The following is a 19,675-nucleotide window of genomic DNA, read 5'->3' as shown; positions in this document are numbered from 1 at the left end:
GTAATAGGTTTTCTTTTTCACAGAGTCTTCACATGAGTTTTACGTGGTAGAGCCTTAAGGAATAATAAGCACTTGGACATTTATTCAAAATCAAGGATCTTCAAATAAGTACACAAATAAACAGTCAACACCATGCACACCATTTCTACTAAACGAATCTACTCGTATATTGAAAGCAGTGTGAAGACAAATGACGCTACAGGGTACAATCCAGCAAGCTGTGCTTTACTGTTTCTCTGGCACATCGATGGTGTTCCAGTTCCAGGCCCCACTGGAAGGAAGGCAAGTTTGGCAACAGGTTTTGCTAGATTGGGCCCTCAAAGGCCAAATTTTGGGATGGCTTTCACTGAAAATTTCGCTTGCGGGCCGTATTTTCTAGTTGTTTTTTTCTAATGCCAACAAATGATCTATCCCAAACATACAGATTATTTGCTGTTCCGCCTCGAGAGACATCCGCGACTCTCAAATTCGTGTGACAACTGCTTTCATATGAACATCCCTTCCTCGGCCTGAGGAAAAGAGGATGCGGCGTTAACAGAAAAGCAGGTCCTATGGCAAAGCGGCAAAGGGGGTCTCCCCACCCCAACCCGCCCCACCCTGGGGTGCCTTTCTAAACAAATCGGCAGCATGGAGTCAAGTCGTTATCACCATTATCAAGAGAAAGGTGGAGAATGGTGGACAGATATGGGGACAAAGTGGACGAGACAACGTGGCCACGGCAGAACATTTCCACTCAGACGTGAACACCGAGATGTTCGGGAGGAGGAGGGAGAGGACACACACGTGCAGTTTGGAATGCAAGCCGATGAAGAACAGGTTGAAAACCAAAACTGAAAACCACAAGGGAGGGGGTTCAGCAACAGCAGCAGCAGCAGCAACAGCCACAGCAAAGTGTACCCTGGGTTTAGAAAGGAAGCACGAAAACAACCAAAAAAAAAATTACGACAAAGGCCGAAATCAAAAGGAAAACAAATCGAATAACCGAATCAAGTTTGGTAACTTGGTTTTTAATGTGTCACAAGTTTTCACGAGGACAAAAGTTATAGAAGGAAACCCCACAGCAGGTGTTTCTAAGCTCATGCAGAACCATCGATTGTCATACCTTGGCCCATCCTATTCATCCTTGTCGCACTTTAGAAAGAGAAGTAAGCTAGGTAAGTTTTACAAAGGCTTTTTTTTTCAACTCTCACACGTCCCGTTGAGCACTTTAACTGGCACGTCCTTGGTATGAGTTGGGGAAGGCCCGATGCCCAAGCACCAGGGCCATGTTTTTCAAGCACAACGTCAGCCGACGGAGGGCAGGCCTGCCGCTTGGGAGTTGGGCCTGAGGGGGAGACGGGCCAGGCGAGAGCCAGCTCGGTTCGAAAGGCTTTTCACCGGTGCCGACTTACAGTCACCCTTCGGGTAAATAGACCCCTGGGAACTCCAAATCATCATCACTAGCAAGGCGAAGATGTTTTGGGTGGCTCCTATGTCGTACCAAACCAGAGGTTGTCAGTAAAAGTGCTTGGCTTCATTGTCAATTCACACAGCAAGCTTCTATCATCGTCATGCTTTTTTCAGGGGGGTAGGTGGGAAGATGGGGGAGGGAAACGCGACACTGACCATAAAAACCACTTCTTATACTCAGAATTATTGGCCTGCCTAGCAACTACCCAGTCCCCAGTAAACTGCCGCAAACATACAGCTTATATAATCCAGGGACCTAGCTAGCTACTTAATGAAAATGTCGGCCTGAATCAAGGGGGGGAGGGGAGAGGGATGGGGCAGTTTTAAGGGGAAAGGTGTCTGAACTGGACAAATAAGGCTGTGCAAAAATTCAAGGCACTATCCAGACAAGTCCAGAAGATATGGACATTCAATTCTGACTGTATGCCTGTAAGCTGTGCCTAATTCTCTAGAATGTCATTAGCTTGGCAAACACTAACAACTAAGCGCGCCTACTACTAACTAACTAATAAGTAGAGTTTCCTTGTGAGTAAATGGGTTTACTATCTGGATATGTTACTGATCAGGGCAGAGGGCTGCGCAGAATGCCAAGTCAGGAATTCTGCCTCTGTTTTTCATGCAGGGATGCCAGAGCTGTGGTCAGGGCCACATGAACGTGCAGCCGAGCGGGCAGGAGCACAGCTTCACAAAACGAAGCCACTGGGCCTTTGGTTGTTCCTGCCATTCTGTTCCCATGTGGCACCGATCCCCTCTCTCACTGACTGAAGGGTAAAGAGAAGACCCCAAAGGAAAGAAGTACCAGGATTTCTTCGTGCAAAATCCTGCATTACAGCTGACAGGCGTTAAGCTTTGCTAATGTGTAGAAAACTCAGTTCCTGTCTCTTGATCTCCAGTGAGCTGGACACAGTGGCGTATCGCTGATGGTGACATGGGGTATGCTATGTCCCTGGGTGCATGCTTTTTTGTCACATGGGGGGGCACCAGGTGCCGCCCTGGGAACAGCAGGAGCCAGCCTGCAGGGAGGCCGGGGGCAAGGCTTGGGGGGCCAGGTGATCACTGCAGCACCCATTCAAGCCACCCCAAGCCCCGCCCTCCCTGCCGGCTCCCGTAAGTGGGGTGTGGGGGAGGCGGTCATGCTCCCGGGCACCATTTAGGCCTGGTACGCCACTGGCTGGACAGTTAAGGATATTGGGGGTGAAGGGATCTGGGCTTGCATTCATAAGAATCAAAGAACCAGCTCTGCCGGATCATAACAACAGTCCATCTAGTCCAGCGTCCTGTCACACAAAGTGGACAACCAGCTCCTCTGGGCATCAAGAGCAGGGCACAGAGGCTGAAGGCTCCCCCTGATGTTGCCTCCTGACTCTGGGATTCAGAGGTTGACTGCTTTTGAATGTGGAGGTTCCCTTTAGTCACGGTGGCTAGCAGCCACCGGTAGATTCTCCTCCACGAATCCGCTGTCATGAATCTGACCCTCCCTTGGATCCACAAATAAGCTGCTCCCCCCCCCCCGCCCCGGGCATTAACTGCTTGAGACACATTGCTGAATAATTTCAAGGCAGCCCCATGTGAGGCCGTTATGCCCCTTTCTAAAGCCTGGGCTGCAATTTCTGAAGTTAGCAGGTACGATTCCATTGATGCCAGCAGACATTAGACGACAAAATCTATTGCCGTGTACCTTTGCCAACCCCGTCAGCTTAGATATGAGCCCTGCTATTCTGAAAGACACAGTTAAGTACTTCCTGGAGGTTTTAATGTCACAAAATTAAGGTATTAGAGAGGGAAGAAAGAGTCCTCTTGAGACTGATACTTAAACATGGAAAAAATACTTGTTTTTTTCCTGAACATTATGAGCACGATCCTCTGCAGTACATGGAGAGATCGTCCCCCATTTGTTCTGTACATAAGAAGGCTAATTCACCTTCTGATAGTTGTAAAAGGCTCAGGAAGGAAGAGCGTAAGGAGTTGCCTCCAATATTTACGACACACACGTGGCTTTTCGTCCCAAATAGTTATCCGTGTGGCAATATAAGTGGACAGGATTTAACATGCAATTAGACCCTTCAAAAAAGGTTAAATCATTAGAGTGGTAGAACCTGATTCCACCCTCCCATTTTTGGTATTTTAGCGTTAGAGAAGGCACACCCACTCCATTCGGAAATACTTTTTTTAATTTAAAAAAAGAGTGTCTATGTGCAAGAGAATCCCTGATATCGCTTTGGTATAAAAAAAGTCCAAGATTCGTGTTGTTTACTACCCATAAGTGTGAAAAGTCCCCCCTAAGATCCCTGTAGTACATTTCCCCGATGCTTAGAAAGCTGACCCATGGGGAGGGAAGTGGGTGAACCTAACTTCATATATGCAACTATTAAGGTCTGTATTCCTTTTACAACACGCCCCTTGCGCTCAGTGTCTGTCTTCCTCTCTCTGGCATCAAAGACTAACGCTCACATTGTACATGCTCTTCTGACCACTGATCTGCTCAACGGTTCATTCTGGCAGTACAGCTGCGCTTAGCTCTTCCCACCTGCTCTTCACCATAAATAACTTTTTTGTTTGGTCCGTCTGCTTTGTTGCTGTTGTTTTTAAGGGTTTTATGGTATTGAAATAAAAATGACAATCGCATGCACACTGTTATACATATGCAAAATATGTGTATAAAAATGGGAACTCCACGGAGGAAGGTGGGGTGGAGAGAAGAACGGGGAGAACTACTACTGGACACACCAGTCGGGAGGGTATGGGTGGTGGACACAGCTGCACACACAGTGGGAGCGGGGACGCGTATCAAAGTCTATCTTCTTGCACGTACTTCTGCTTTTCCCGAGAGTCCCTCGTTTTTGCGCGGTTCTGTCGGTTTGTGGTGGAGGGGATAGAGTGAATCGACGCGCTTTTCTTGCTGGAGGCGTAGGAGGAGTGGGAAGAATGCGAGAGGCTGGCCCGCGACTGGCCGGCGTTGTGGTCGAACTGCATCAAACAGAAGATCAGGTCCGTCGGCACGAGCTCGAATTCGTAAGGTGGGTTGGCTATTACAAAACTGAAAGAGAAAGAAGAGAAGAGGGCATTCACTTCCTGCCAGTCGGGCTTCCACTCCGGAGTTCTGTACTCTCATTATTAGGCGCTTGTTCGTTTAATTTACAGGGTCTACTGTTACTTTGCCCTGATCTGGATGGCCCAGGCCGGCGCACTCTCATCTGTAGGGGTGAGCCAGCGAACCCGGCAGAGCTTCAGACAGAGCACAGGAATGCCTGCACCATCTGTTGCCCTCTGGGCAAGCACACTCACCGGTCACAAGACCCCCGTGACTCACGGGTCACAAGATGTCCTGGACAAAGGGACAAAAGGTGCATCCCCCCAGGTATGGATTAGGCCCAGACAGGAACGTTTCCTCCCGCACGTATGCAGCCCCTATGATTCATGTATTGTGCAGCATTCTCCCGCCTTCCCGAAAACCCTAATAAAAGGTGCCAGGACCGCCAGCTCTGCAGAGTAGCCAGATCCACGGATCACGCTATATCGCCACTGGCTTCTCTCCACCGGATGATATCGTTGCGTCTCGCCTGTTCCTTGCGTCGCCCGTAATGACTTCACTCATCGGCCGCAGAAGCTAAGCAGGGTCAGCCTTGGTTAGCACTTGGAAGGGAGACCACCAAGGAAGTCCAGGGTCGCTACCCACAGGCAGGCAAACTACATCTGCTTGTCTGCCCTGACCTTCTTGGCCTTATCAGACCTTGGAAGCTAAGCAGGGTTAGCCCTGGCTTCTGCAGAGGCCGGCAGTAGGAAACTACCCTTTGTTCCTCCCTTGTCTTGAAAACCTTACAAGGTCACTGTAAATCAGCTGCAACTTGACAGCAACTTCCACCACCGACACTGCTTTGCAGACATACCTTTTACATATTACAGGAGTGCTAAGAGAGCTGCTTTTTGTGAGCTCTTTCGTGGAACGCAAAAAGTCTTCAACCACACAGACGAAGCCACTCACTTGAGTTCTTACCCTAATATCATCATGTGGTTGGGAAAGATGAGATAATAGGGAGTTACAGCAATACAATTTGCCCTGCCCCCATGCCTGCATTACATCAGCTACTGTAAGATTCGAAAAAGTACCGTATTCAGTGAAAAATCTGATTCATGCAAAAACTCCACTACCTGTATTGCTTAATAAAGCCTGCTCAAAGGAGAGCCATAATGCTTGCCAGGTTTAATGTTATGCCTTCTGCCTTGTTACATGGCAGATTTAATAAGCAAGAAAAGGCTAAAAGATTGTGCCCATGTAATGATGGCTCAGTTGAATCTCTGGCCCACCAATTACTACACTGTCTCAGATTCAAGGAAATCAGATCCAAGCATGTGAATCTTACTCCTTTACATTTACCTCACCTCCCTGATTTAATTAGATTATACTACTTGTTGGACAATCCTGATCCTTCTCTCTATATGATAGTGGCAGACTTTCTCCTGGAAATCACTAAACGCCAATAGATTTCCTTCGACCTAACATTTATTTCCTGTATTGTATATGCTTTTTAATCCGTTTTTTTATTATTGTCGTACTGTTGTCTATGCCAATAAAGGCTTGCATAAAAAAAATCCACTTCTAAGGAAAACTGGAGTCAGTTCAGGGTTCCTTCAGAAGTGGAAAGTATGCTGAATGTTGAGGGCAGAGGTGTAGTGGGGGAAAATGGCGTCTGGGCAGGACTGAGGGGCACTCGGCTGTGGCCTTCACTGGGCTGGGCCGGGCCGGGCGGGGCGGGGCCAAGAGGCACCCTGCGGTGGCCCTGCAAGGCCACCTCCGCCGGCTAAAGAAGTGACCTGGCGGAGCCAGGGCCAGCTTGGCCAAGGGGGGAAGGGGGAGGGGTGTGGGGGTGATTTTCTGCCCCCTACATGACTGAATGGCATTTGCCCCCCCCCCCCCGTCCCATGGAAGCTACGCCACTAGTTGAGGGAACCAAAAAAGGTTTAAATGAAGCAATCAAAATCGTTTGGGCAAGTGGGAGGTCTGCTAGTTTCTAGGTCACAGATTTTGCCTCGAGTGAAAATCGAGGGGATCTCAAAAGATCCTCGGCAAAAAAAAAAGTTCAAAGAAAAGGCAGAGGGTGCCGGTTAAGAGGACTGAAATTTTGCAAGAACGTTCCATACATCTCTAGCAACCATGATAATGGGATTCCCCCGCCCCCAACATGAACAAGTTTAGAATGGCATGTTTCTGTTAGCACACGAGACAGGAAACAGCTGCTATCAACGGAGGCTTTCTGCACACAAACTGAACAACGGTGTGGCAAATTGAAGCTATATGTGTAGTGGTGATGGCCACTAACCTGGATAGCTTTAAAAGGGGGGACAGATTTATGGAGGAGAAGTCGATCTATGGCTACCAATCTTGATCCTCTTTGATCTGAGATTGCAAATGCCTTAGCAGACCAGGTGCTCAGGAGCAGCAGCAGCAGAAGGCCATTGCTTTCACATCCTGCATGTGAGCTCCCAAAGGCACCTGGTGGGCCACTGCGAGTAGCAGAGTGCTGGACTAGATGGACTCTGGTCTGATCCAGCAGGGTAGTTCTTATGTTCTTATGTGTAGCTAGTCCCTTGGTTCTGGCTGGGACTTATGGTTGCCAATCCCCAGATGGGAGCTGGAGATCTTGCAGAGTTACCACTGATCTCCAGGCTACATACAGCATTTATTATTTACGTATTTATTTAAAACATTTATCCTCCTGGAGAGAATGGTGGCTTTGGAAGGTGGACTGCAAAGCATTTAGACCCTACCAAGGTCCTTCCCCTCCCCAAGCCCCGCCTTCTTCCCAGGTTCCACCCTTAAGCCTCCAGTTATTTTTGAGCTCGCAGTTGGCATCCCGAACAGGCATTCTGCCATTCTGTACAGGCCAACCCATTTGGAATATCAACATATTTTCTCAAAAAACTGTAGCCCGTTTCATATATCAAATAATAGCAAGTCACTAGTCTTCCCCCCTGTATTTTTCTCTCCCATTTGAACGGGGCCACTTGGCATACTACCTGTATTGCTTAATAAACCCTGTTCAAAGGAGAGCCATAATGCTCGCCAGGTTTAATGTTATGCCTTCTGCCTTGTTACATGGCAGATTTAACAAGCAAGAAAAGGCAAAAAGATTGTGCCCATGTAACGATGGCTCAGTTGAATATCTGGCCCACCAATTACTACACTGTCTCAGATTCAAGGAAATCAGATCCAAGTATGTCAATCTTACTCCTTTACATTTACCCCATCTCCCCAATTTAATTAGATTACACTACTTGTTGGACAACCCTGATCCTTCTCTCTGTATGATAGTGGCAGACTTTCTCCTGGAAATTACCAAACGCCAGTAGATTTCCTTCGATCTAACATTTATTTCCTGTATTATATATGTCTTTTAATCCGTTTTTTATTATTGTTGTACCATTGTCTATGCCAATAAAGGCTTGCTTCAAGTTACTAGTCTGTCCGTCTGACTACGCCCACATAAAAATGATTTTCAATTCAACCGGTTGGACCGGAACCCGTAAGCACGAGGTGTCTTGGACTCCAGATTAGGCCTCCACTCCCAGCGCCCCCTCCCCACAGTTACAACGGTGCCGTAGCCTGCATACCTCGAGATTCCTTTCTTTTCTCACTTTCCCCCCACCCCCATTTCTCTGGCTGCCCCACAGAAAGTTTTGAGACGTTGCAAAGTCTGTCACTTCTCCCTCTGTGGCTGTGGCAGGATCAAACTTAGGATGGTTTGGGTTTTTTTTGCGGGGGATAATAATCACCAGGGCTGATTTCTCTGACGTCGAAGAAGATGGGTGGCTCTATTGACCCAGAAAGAGTTGCCCGGGATTATTCTCCGCACTGAGTGACTAGCCACCAGAAGCGTATCGGGGGAAATGGCGCCCAGGGACACCTGCTCTGGGCGTCCCCCCATGCCTGGGGGCAGGGCTTGGGCAGCTCAAATGGGAACCGCAGTGGCAGGCTGGCCCCTGGGCTGGCCTGCTGCCGCGGTGCCCATCCAATCCCCCCTTCACTTTCCTGCAGGTTGCCTCCTGCCCTTCCCAGGTTCTGGGGAGGGCAGAAGCCGGCCTGCAGGGGGGAAAAGGTGCCGCAGCGGGTGCCCCAGGAGCCAGCTTGCCACTGCGGTGCCCATTCGAGCCACCCCCCCACAGGCCTGGGGAGGGAAGGAGGCATCTCAGACGGGTGCCACAGGAGCAGGCCAGCTCCTGGCAGCAGGCCAGATCTTTAGGTGCCTCCCCCACGCCAACCCAGCTCTTCCAAGCCAGGTTGGCACTGGGGAGGAGGGGGCGATTTTGTGTGCCCCCCCGCCATTGCACTCCATGGGCGGTATGCCCCTGCTGGCCACAACTATGCCACGTGAGAACAGAAGAAGAGAAGGAACCCTAGGCAAAGTATCGTTTGGGGCCCTCCTCCAGCACTCCCCCAGGCACAGCCCACGGGGCAGGGGGGCGCAATGCCCTGGGCGCACCCCAGTGCGGAGGCGTGGCCAAAGCATGGAGGGGCATGGAGGAGGCGTTCCAGGGTGAGGCGGGGGCGCTGCAGCAGGGGCACAGGGCGCAGGTGCCCCCTGGACACAGTTCCCCCTTGCTCTGCCCCTGGTTCCAATGGCGGGGTCCTTCTGGTGAACTTCTACACCTTCTGCTGCTAAGCCCTCAAACTCACTCCTCAATTTCTAGAGGACTAGACATGGCTTGGCACAGATCTGCCAGTCAGAAAAACCCAATGGCCACTGTTTGATCCTGGACAGGACCTCAGTTTGTTCTTCCCTACCCTCTTCTGAATCACCTCCCCTCTTGGTCCCTTCTAAGTTTGCTCAAGTAAAGTAGAGCTAGTAAAACAATTGTCCACACCTCTTTCTGTCCCTAAAATTCTACAAAAACTGCACTTAGATGACTAAGGTCGTTTCCGCACTTACCTCGACCAAAGGTTGCTGCGCGCTACTCCCAGCGCGCGTAATTTCTGGCGCCCTCCCGGGCTTCCCCACGTCATCAAAAGGTGCCGTTTTGAGGAGCGCCAGGAATGACGCGCGCTGAGGGGGCGCGACAACGGTAGCGTCGGGGCGGCTGCGTTGTCACCGCCCCTGTAGTGGGGAGTGCCGGGGGACCCCACGCTACTGGGGGAAAGTAGCGCACAGCAGCAGGTAAGTGGGGAAACGACCTAAGTTGAACTGTGTAAAACTGTGGGGTTTTAAAACAAAGGAAGTGCAGTTAATGCCACAGGAGGAGAATGTTCCAGTTTGGTTCTTACAAATTTCAGCAGATTCCTGTAGAATTCTGCTATCGTTTTGGCAACAGACACTTGTAGCGCAGCGGTGTGTGATGAACTGCATCTTAGCAGATAAAAACCTTTAAAACAACAGGCTTTGTTCCAAGATGCTAGGAACAGCTGCCAAAGAATTGGCCGAGACGACAACGTTTGACACGTACCGCTTGGTGCATTGGCTAGATGTGTTTTGATGGAAATCTCTCAATCGGTATATTCCAAAGCAAAGCATATTGTATGTTTTCAAAGCTTTACAAAACAGATCTCCGTAACAGCCGCCATCCTAGGAGACAAAAAAGAAAAAATGAAATAGATTTTTTTCCACTTCCCCCACCTTAGTTCCAACAATGACACTGAAGGGGAGGGAGATATTTTAAGCCCGTAGTTCTATGCCAAAGGGGAACAAGGTGTAACGCAGTCTGTTGTTTACTTGTCGTAAAGTGAGAAACAATTAGTCTGGAAGCTGTCTCATTTAAATGTTAAATCTTGAAACCAGCGAATAAGCGTGTACATGGGGAAGTTATCTTCCAGTGACTGTATTACAGAAACCACACTGCCCCCCACCACCACCACCCCCGGCCGCCAAATAAGGAACCGTGTCTGACTTTTATTTTAATTGCGCATGCAAGTTTTGGGGCCCAGAAAACATCTAATGCCCCAAATTAAGAGCAACCTAGATTTAACAGCCAGATGATCAAGAAGGTGTGGCTTTTTTCTCTCTTCCTCGCTCCAGTCTTGGAAATGATTGTGTCATGTGGCTCAGCTTCCTAACCGTTTTGTCAATTTTCACCAAACTAGCCTGGACTGCACAATGGAGAATAATATAGTGACGCTTAAGTAGGTAAGATTCCCTGCTCCCCCACTTTTGCTCCTGGAAAATAAATGGAAATTAAAGAGAAGGAAGAAAAGACATGTTTGTTTCTCACAAATGCTGCCAGCAGATGTGAGGTGGGTGGGGCTGAGAGAGCTCCGCAGAGCTGTGACTAGCCCAAGGTCACCCAGCTGGCACATGCTGGAGTGCACAAGCTAATCTGGTTCACCAGATAAGCCTCCACAGCTCCACACCAAACATTTGTTTTGATTAGGAGACTCAACTTGCATTCAGGACAAGGGTAGCAGGAATGGGTACACAACACATCTGATGCACAGCTCTACCATGATCAAGAAAAAGAAGAAGAGTTTGGATTTATATCTCCCTTTTCTCTCCTGTAGGCAGGTGGGGCTGAGAGAGCTCCAAAGAACTGTGACTAACCAAAGGTCACCCAGCTGGCGTGTGTGGGAGTGCACAGGCTAGTCTGAATTCCCCCAGATAGGCCTCCACAGCTCAGGTGGCAGAGCAGGGAATCAAACCCGGTTCCTCCAGATTAGAATGCATCTGCTCTTAACCACTACGCCACTGCTGCTCGAGTATAAGTCATAATAAATTTAGTGTACCCTTCATGCTACCCAGCTTGGCTTTCATTCTTCACGAATTGTCTGGCGGGATGGAAATCATGGATGAAAGAATATCCACACATGGAAGGGACTAAGAGTCAGTTCACATGCTAACCGCTCTGGAATCCTCTATGTGCAAAGGAACATCTGGGCAGCAGATGTGAGGGGGTGGGGCTAAGAGAGTTTTGCAGAGCTGTGACTAGCCCAAGGTCACCCAGCTGGCACGTACTGGAGTGCACAAGCTAATCTGGTTCACCAGATAAGCCTCCACAGCTCAAGTGGCAGAGTGGGGAATCAAACCCAGTCCTCCAGATTACAGTGCTCCTGCTCTTAACCACTACACCCTGCTGGCTCTCTGGGACTAAGGGTCAGTTCACTTCCTAACTATGGCAGAAAGCACATGTAACTGTAAACTGTAAAAAAAAAAAGAACGCTCCCGTTTCCCGCCGTAACACAAGCGCCAATCACAATCGAGGAGCAAAACAGGCACCAAGATGATCCCGCCCACTTAGCTCGGTTCCAGGGGCCAACTCAGTTGCTGTGGGGACAGCCTGGAATCGCCCTCCACTGAAGGGAACTGAGTCGACCTTAGCTCCCTTCTGTAGTGGGGAAAGCCCCTACATGAGCCTTCCACCACACGCAGAATGCAACATGTGTTTATACCTGTACATGCAAATACATGCATGCGGGCTTTCCCTTTATAAATAGAGGTGGAAGAATCATATGGACTAGGTGTAAACATGTGTGTGTGGAATGACTGGTCCCGTTGGTTCTGTTCTGTGCCAGTTCTCGTTCCCTGTGGCTTGTCTTGTGTGCAACGATCAGCTGTGGTTGCTCGCAAAGTACGTTGCCCAGGCCTCTGCTCTTGTTTCCCAGGAGAGGAGGCAATATTAAGCCCCCCTTTGTGTAAGTTTCAGATTATTCCTGGTTTGGGGGTTGAATCTTCTGGTGGTGCTGGCTGGGAACTTTTTGGGGGGCTGGGCCTTGAATTATCTTTGGCCACCAGGGGTTGCGCATCCATAGACCGTGCGTTGCACACTGTATGGCTGTACTGGCTGAAAGAGGCTACATCACAGCCCGTTTTGACCCTTTCCCATCAGCCAATCTAATGGGCGGATTTCAAAAAATCCCACGGCATAGGAGATTATGTGTTTGTAACTCAGGGGACTCTGTATTACATATTCTATTGCATTGTGAACTCCATAAAGGGGAAAGGGAGGCTTTAATTCACCCATTGTTCATTCAGTACAGAAATTTAACTATAGTTAATTCCGATTCAGTCCTTGTGAGAATGTTACTGGAAGACCGAGTTTCTTTTATATCTCAGCAGGTAGCTAAATTTTGTATGCTGGCACATAATAAGTGAAGAATCATGTTAGGAGCAAGAGCCAGACCACAGGATGGTGACCGTAATAATGCTACAAGCTGATGATATTTTTTGTGTATAGACTTATACCATGGATTTCTGTACAAATTCGATTTTCCTTTGTTTATTGTTCTCTCTTTTTCCTGCTCTTCTCTTCTCTTTTTTGCTGGCCTAATGGCCGTAATAAAACTGACTGAAAAACTGACTGAGGGGAAGAAGAAGAGTTTGGAGTGCACAAGCTAATCTAGTTCCCCAGATAAGCCTCCACAGCTCAAGTGGCAGAGCAGGGAATCAACCCCGGTTCTCCAGATTACAGTCCATTGCTCTTAACCACTATGCCAGTGCTGCTCCCAAAATGGTTCCTGTGGGCACCCACCGTTACCTTCACAGGTGCCCGTCAAATATTTTCAGGAAGCAGGAGGGGTCTGGGGAGGCTCCTGCTTCTGAGTGGCCACTGGACTTCTGTGTGGCCACTGGACTTCTGTGTGGCCACTGGAGTGCTGAGTGTGGCCAATCGACCTCTGAGTGGCCACTGGAGTGCTGAGTGGCCACTCTGCTGAGTGGCCACTGGAGATCGGATTGGCTGTGCACATTAAAATAACGTTGTTTCAGTGGCAGCTACCACTACAGGGTTGTTTTTCTTTCTCACTGGTCTTTCCCAGTGTATTTCACACTCTTGTCTCTTGTGCTCAACCTTCCTTTGCAGGTAGCTCTGCCTTCTCAAGGCAGCCATTTTGTGGTTGGCTCGATGTCCTATGACAGCCATGTTGGGCTTGCACCTACTACCTCACGTTCGAATTCCAAATGCGCCCACAAGTTGAAAAAGGTTGGGGACCCCAGGGCTAAATTAATTACACAGCCTCAGGCCAATCATAAAGGATGCATGTTGCCTTCAGGCTCATAATTCTCATTCATATTCCAGGAAGAGACAATAGCAGTCCTAAAATGGGCCTGCTTAGCTTCCTTTGCCTGTCTCAGCCTTACCCCGAGGTCTGCAAAAGGCCCATCTAGCAACGCCAGCTGAGCCACTCGACACCGGTCCCTGTTGGCCAGGGTCTGGGGCGTGCTGTAGCCTCCCCTCAAGGCGTTCTCCTCAGCAATCAGCGACTCCAGCTCCGGCGTGGCTCCTCCTGTTACCAGCGTACGTATCAGCGTGAGAATATTGTCATTGAAGTATGTCTGCGGAGAGAAAAGAAAGCTCTTTAAGCAAACACCATTAAAGTCACAACTGAAGACATCCAAATTACAACTTTTCGAGGTTTCTGCTGTTTAAAGTTCTCGGCTGTCTCTTCAAATAATTTCCCATCGGAAATGAAAAGACAGCATCCCCCCAATTACTCTATTTTCTTCTGTCCCATTAGGCCTCTTCCACTCGATCCTCTACCTCCCCCCCCCCCTTAAAAAACCCCCACACCAATTCAGGGCTGATTTTTATTAAGAACAAAAATGTGAATCATTTATGTTTCCTATAATTGGTGTTAGTGGCGAAGCACTGACGGCCTCCCTTCTCACTGCCTTCATGTCTAATAACAGCTTTTAGGACAGGTAATTGTAAAATCCAGACCGCATTTAAAGCTTACAGGGGCCAGACTGCCTTTTTATGCTTGTCACCAATCCGTTGGGGAGCCGCCTCTGCGCTCCAGATGTCTTCACTTATTACGGAGGCTGGGCTCTCACAGTCTTCGCGATGCATTGTACTAAACATCTTATTACGAGGTCTGACAGTGTTCAGACACAAGCAGGTATCAATTAAACATTCTGAGTTCGTTCCAGATAAATGTATGATGAGTTTAGGATCCTGCTGGTCCTCTTTAAAAACTCTAGGGTATAGGGTAAGTGTAGTTTATTAGAGAAGATTTACTCTGCAGTGACATTCCGCCCGCATCGGAAGCCGCCCTGGTCTGTCAAGCAAACAGTGGGCATTTTAAAATATTAATTTAATGCCAACAGAAGGAAGTTCATTTAAAAGTATAGTGGACTGGCCCATTAAATAGTTACAATCCATGACAGGCTGAGGACCACAGCAATGAAAAAGGGGGATTAATCTCTAGTGCGGCCTGGTTGGCCTTAGCTAGCCTCATCTTGTGAGACCTCGGAAGTAAAGCAGAGTTGGTCCTGGTTGTTATTGGCATGGGAGACCACCATGAAAGCCCAGCGTTGCTACACAAAGGCAGGAAATGGCAAACCATCTCTGCTTCTCACTTGCCTTGAAAATCCTATGGCAGTGGTGGTGAACTTTTTGCACTCCAGATGTTATGGACTACGATTCCCATCAGCCCCTGCCAGCATGGCCAATTGGCATAAATCACACTAGCATGACTTGTTCTAGGCCAGTCCACAAGTGGTGATAGTTAGCTAGGGTGCTCCAGGATAAACATGGGACTGTTGGTTTATCAGCCTCCCTGCCTGCATGGCCAATTGGCCATGCTGGCAGGGGCTGATGGGAATTGTAGTCCATGAACATCTGGAGTGCCAAAGGTTCGCCACCATGGTCCTATGGAGTGGCCAAAAGTCAACTGCAACTTGATGGCGTTTTCTGGCACCATCAATCTCTAACGGTGATGTGGTCAGCTACATGAATGTATGCAGGTTCTTTTCTTCACATGATTTCCGGGACACACCTGAAGACATTCCAGAGACAAGCAGAACCTCCCACGTCTCAAAGATATTTTTAGGTGCTCTCAAAATTCTTCAGATTGATTTGTCTGGGAAGGAATCTCAGAATTCACCACTGGGATGTACATTTTGCCTACAGGGTGACATTTCCGGCAGTGCTCCAAACCTTAATTAGCTTTAAAATAACTTTGAAGGGGAAATGGCAACAGCAGCTTCGACTGGAAGTACCACATGGCATTGCCGTCAGCATGCCTCAAGATCAGGCATACTCATTGATAGGGGACATACATACCATTTCGCTCCCCATGGGGACCGGCTGGGCAATGGCCAGGTCCTTGTGCCCGGTCTCTCCCGTGGTGCGGTGACCCAGTCAAAAGCCCAGCGGCTCCTCCCATGCCGAAATGCCACTTGCTGGCTGAGCTGCTTGTTGCGGGCGTATGCCAGCTCCCATCCCCGCCCCGAGGCTGCGGAGCCCTGCCCCCTGGACTCCCTGCATGCCGGTGGGTTGGGCTCCACGGCACCCGTCTGAGCTGCCCTTTGAGCCCCAGCCTCCCCATTGGCTCCTGTAAGTGGGGTGTGGGGGGTCCAGGGAGCCAGGGGGGCGCAGGAAGCCAGTCATGCCCCGGAGCGCCATTTAGGCCCAGTACATCACCGCTCAAGATGAACACCAAAGAACTGATGTTGCCTATACTACCGGGTCTCTCACAAATGGGGTTGGAGCATCCGTCACCGCCAGTGGTGTTCCCAGTTGTGGTTTTCTTCTTGTTTGGGGCTTTGTTAAGAGGGGAGGGGAAGATGGCTGGATGCAGTGGAGGCTGTATGCCGTTTTACTGAATAGCTGTTCAGAAGAGGACTTTTTTAGTAATGCCAGAAGCCCTCCTCCTCGCATTACGACACAACAACACCTGCCAACACTCTCTCGCCTAAACAGCTCTTAAATATATTGATAAATTTGAGTCCAGCACCACCTTAGAGAATAACGAGAAAACAACCCTATAAGTATGGCTGCCAACCTCCAGGTGGGGTCTGGTGATCTCTTGGCATTACAATTAAGCGCCAAGCCCGAGAGTTCAGTTCCCCTGGAGAAAATGGCTACTTTGGAAGGTGGACTCTATGGCATTGTAATCTGATGAAATCATTCCCCCTCCCCACCCACCCATATCTTCAGAAATTTCCCAACCCAGAACCTAGGTATAAGCTTTCAAGAGTCACAAGTCTCTTCATCAGATACAACAAAAACAACTTGTACCCTGAAAATCTTGTTGATTTCTAGGGTGCTACTGGACTAAAATCTAGCTGTCCTACTGCAGACCAACATGTCTCCCCTCCAACACTATCTTAAAGACACAGGAACACAATTATTATTTCCACAGGATCACCCTAGATGAAGGCATCTATGGTAAAATGATTTTCAGAAAGTGGGATCAGAGGTGAGTCTGGGAGTTGGTGTACTGACAGCCTAGAACAGTGGTGGCGAACCTATGGTGCTCCAGATGTTCATGGACTACAATTCCCATCAGCCCCTGCCAGCATGGCCAAATTGCCAAATGGCCATGCTGGCAGGGGCTACTGGGAATTGTGGTCCATGAACATCTGGAGCGCCATAGCTTCACCACAGGCCTAGAACAAATCATGCTAGTGTGAGTTATGCCTCACTATGAACCCTCTGAAGCAACAGCCACCAAACCTGGATGGTGTCATGAAAAGACTCTCCTGAAGACACCCTGAAAGTTTTGTGCGTTTACCATGAGAAATGTGCACTCCACAGCCCTCCCACTGAAATTTCCCATTGGCTGCAATGGAGCCAGCCAACCACTAAGGCAGAGCACAGAATCTGGGGAAATTTCTTTAGTGGACTGTGAGGGGCTTATTTTTTAGAATTACTGTCACCAAAATTTTGTGGTATCAGTTAGCAGTACTGTCCTTATGATAATTCTCAAATTTATGGACATTTGTTCAGGGGGGCTCCAAAGTTATGGACCCTCAAAATGTAGTTCTTACTTCCGTTAGCTCCCATTGGAAACAATGGGGGATTGGGGTACCCCTTTTGAAGATCAATAACTTTGCCCCCCCCCCGAACCAAACTTCATCAAAATTGGGGAGAATCATCAGGACAGTCTCTGGATGATATTCTGAAAGGTTGGTGCCGCTAGCTTTAAAATTGCGCCCCTTGCAGGCCAAAACATGTAAAAACACCAAAAAAAATTTAAAAAATAAAAAGGACCCGAATTATTCGGATTTACCTGAATTTTCAGGCATATCCAAATCGGCTATGATTTGGATTCGGGCATACAAATAATTTTATGCCCCAAAACATCCGAATCCTACTCCACCGACATTTTTTTGGTAACGGTCTACAACCCTGTGGTAGAAGCAAGTAGACCATGTATTGTCAAGGCTTTTCACTGTCGGGATTACTAGGTTAGAGTTTTCATTGTATGGTTGTAGCCTAATAGCATTTTCCCGAGCTCAGATTGTATTGGCATCTTCAGAGGACCTCCTCTGAAGATGCCAGCCACAGATGCAGGCGAAACGCCAGGAAAAAATGCAACTGGCACAGCCATGCAACCCAGAAAACCCACAACACCCAAGTGGATCACCTTTGCTGCCTGCAACATGAGCTGCTGTTTCTGAGGCCAATATTTGAGCTTGCAGGGCCCCCTAGCCCGTTCCTATACATTCCATCACAACAAGGACGGCTATTTGGGGACTGCTTTCTGCCCCCCACTCCACCACTTTAAAATATACATAATTATATGATCTTATGGTTCCCTATTAATGCTGTCATGCTTCTTAAACTAATTGGTCTTTCACAGAAAATTTAACTGAAAATTAACAGTTCTCTTTAATACGTTCTGAAGGCATTTTGCCTTTCATTTCTAATTACTCCAAAAGTATCATTTTCTGTCACAGCTTCTATTTTTAAAATATCTGTTGGCTTTAACAGCGTTATCGAGAACTCTAGGACCCTTTGGATGGCAGGGTATTCTTTGTAACGTGTATTTCCAGCCAATCGTGATCTACCAATACATTTTTCGATGCCTAGAATTCATTGTTTAATGGCGGACCTCCAAATGTTGGCAATCCTGAACGGAAAAGACTACCTGAAAGCTGGTGACTTCAGAGATGTAAGAAAAAAGGCCAAAAAAAACAAACGGCAATAGTTCCAAATGTATCATGTTATTAATTTACAAGACAGATTCCTCCAGTTGTCTGGGAGGCTTTCATAAGATTAAACCAGGGAGTGGCTTATTTCCTGCTAATTCTTCCAAACAGCAGGGAACAAATAGTTTGAGATTTGTGTTTTCACTGTAGCTGCCACCTAACAGAGGAAAAGGTTTAAATAGGTAGCCTTGCTTTTGACTGATTGATTAAATTTACATATGGCAAAGACAGCTGTGAATCACCCACCGGCTGCGGTTGCCTCTGGGGGTGGGATGGGTGGAGCCAAGGTGACAGCTTCCACTTAACTGAGGGCCATGTTGGGCAAGGGCTGACATCGACCAGGAGGGAGGGCTGATTGACCCCTTTAAAGGGGAAAGCCCTCCTTTGTTCTGGCCATGTGCTTTGGGCTGTAGCCATTTGCCCACCCACCTCTCTGGCTTTATTCGTTGTTGCATGTTTTCAGTCATAGCCGTTGGCGGGTGGCGCATGGGTAATGATCCGAAGTATTGACGGTGGCAAGAGGCAAACCGCCTGCCGAACCGGGCAATGGGGATCACCTTCTTGCCAGGAGCTGCCCGCCTCGGCAGAGCCCTTCAGCGAGCTTAAGTCCAATACAGGGCATCCACCTGCTGGAGCTTCGCTATGAAGCAGACAGGCCAGGATCAAGACCTGTTTTCATGCTACCACGCTTCTGTTTTGGTTGGCTAATAAAATGGCTACGGCCAAAATGTTTGTCCCAGCAAAGAGTCCAGTGTGGTTATTGGAGAGGATTCACCCAGGTGGTTCCCACCCTCAGAAGGCAAAAAGTTGTTTTTGTTTAGGATCCTGAAAGTCGTGCATTTTTCGCATGGACCAAATATTCTGGGATGGGGACGTGAAATATCCCGGTCTGCACATGATTTACGCATGGCTTCCGGCCCTAAACTGGGCCCGCCCTGCGAGATTTCATTCTGGGGTTTTCAAAAATCGCTAAATTAGCTATTCTTTTGAAAAAACCCGCCCTGATCCAGCTGCCATTCAAACACCGCGGGAAACAGGCAGGGTTATTTTTCCCACCTTGCCGCCTGCCCTCCCGGCCCCACAGCTACACTCAATCAGAACGTCAGGAAAACTTGGATGCGTGGAAACGTTTGTGTAGAAAATGAAAATAAACGGGGGGGGGGGCTTGTGATAACTACCTGGAGTACTTCATCCCAGTCTCAACATGATAACAGGCAGCCGTGCAAAGGGAGAAACTGAGGTACAAACAGCCCGGTATGTATGACCCCGGTTTTCCCCCGGGGTAATTATAGTGTGCGGAAAATGCCATAGTTTCTCTTACATTCGAGAATTTATCTCCTTTGAGGGCGGGTCACTTTCCCTGCAGTGGTTTT

At 48.5% G+C, this 19,675-nt stretch overlaps 1 protein-coding gene across 1 annotated transcript in view; it reads right to left on the bottom strand.

The window, feature by feature from the left end:
* Positions 1-986: 986 nt before the first annotated feature.
* The window catches only part of KCNMA1 (potassium calcium-activated channel subfamily M alpha 1), a 657,488-nt gene continuing 638,799 nt past the window's right edge, over positions 987-19,675 (bottom strand). The window contains exons 27-30 of the mRNA XM_048504456.1: positions 13,506-13,700; positions 9,886-10,004; positions 4,262-4,486; positions 987-1,131 (exon numbers count right to left, since the gene is read on the bottom strand). Coding sequence (XP_048360413.1) covers positions 1,077-1,131; positions 4,262-4,486; positions 9,886-10,004; positions 13,506-13,700 — 594 coding nt within the window. The 3' untranslated portion in view covers positions 987-1,076. The remainder of the gene's footprint in view (positions 1,132-4,261; positions 4,487-9,885; positions 10,005-13,505; positions 13,701-19,675) is intronic.

The sequence above is a fragment of the Sphaerodactylus townsendi genome, linkage group LG07 (assembly GCF_021028975.2).
Source record: "Sphaerodactylus townsendi isolate TG3544 linkage group LG07, MPM_Stown_v2.3, whole genome shotgun sequence".
Lineage (NCBI taxonomy): Eukaryota > Metazoa > Chordata > Lepidosauria > Squamata > Sphaerodactylidae > Sphaerodactylus > Sphaerodactylus townsendi.
The sequence above is the reverse complement of the archived record's forward strand: the minus strand, read 5'-3'. Positions and strand labels throughout refer to the sequence as shown.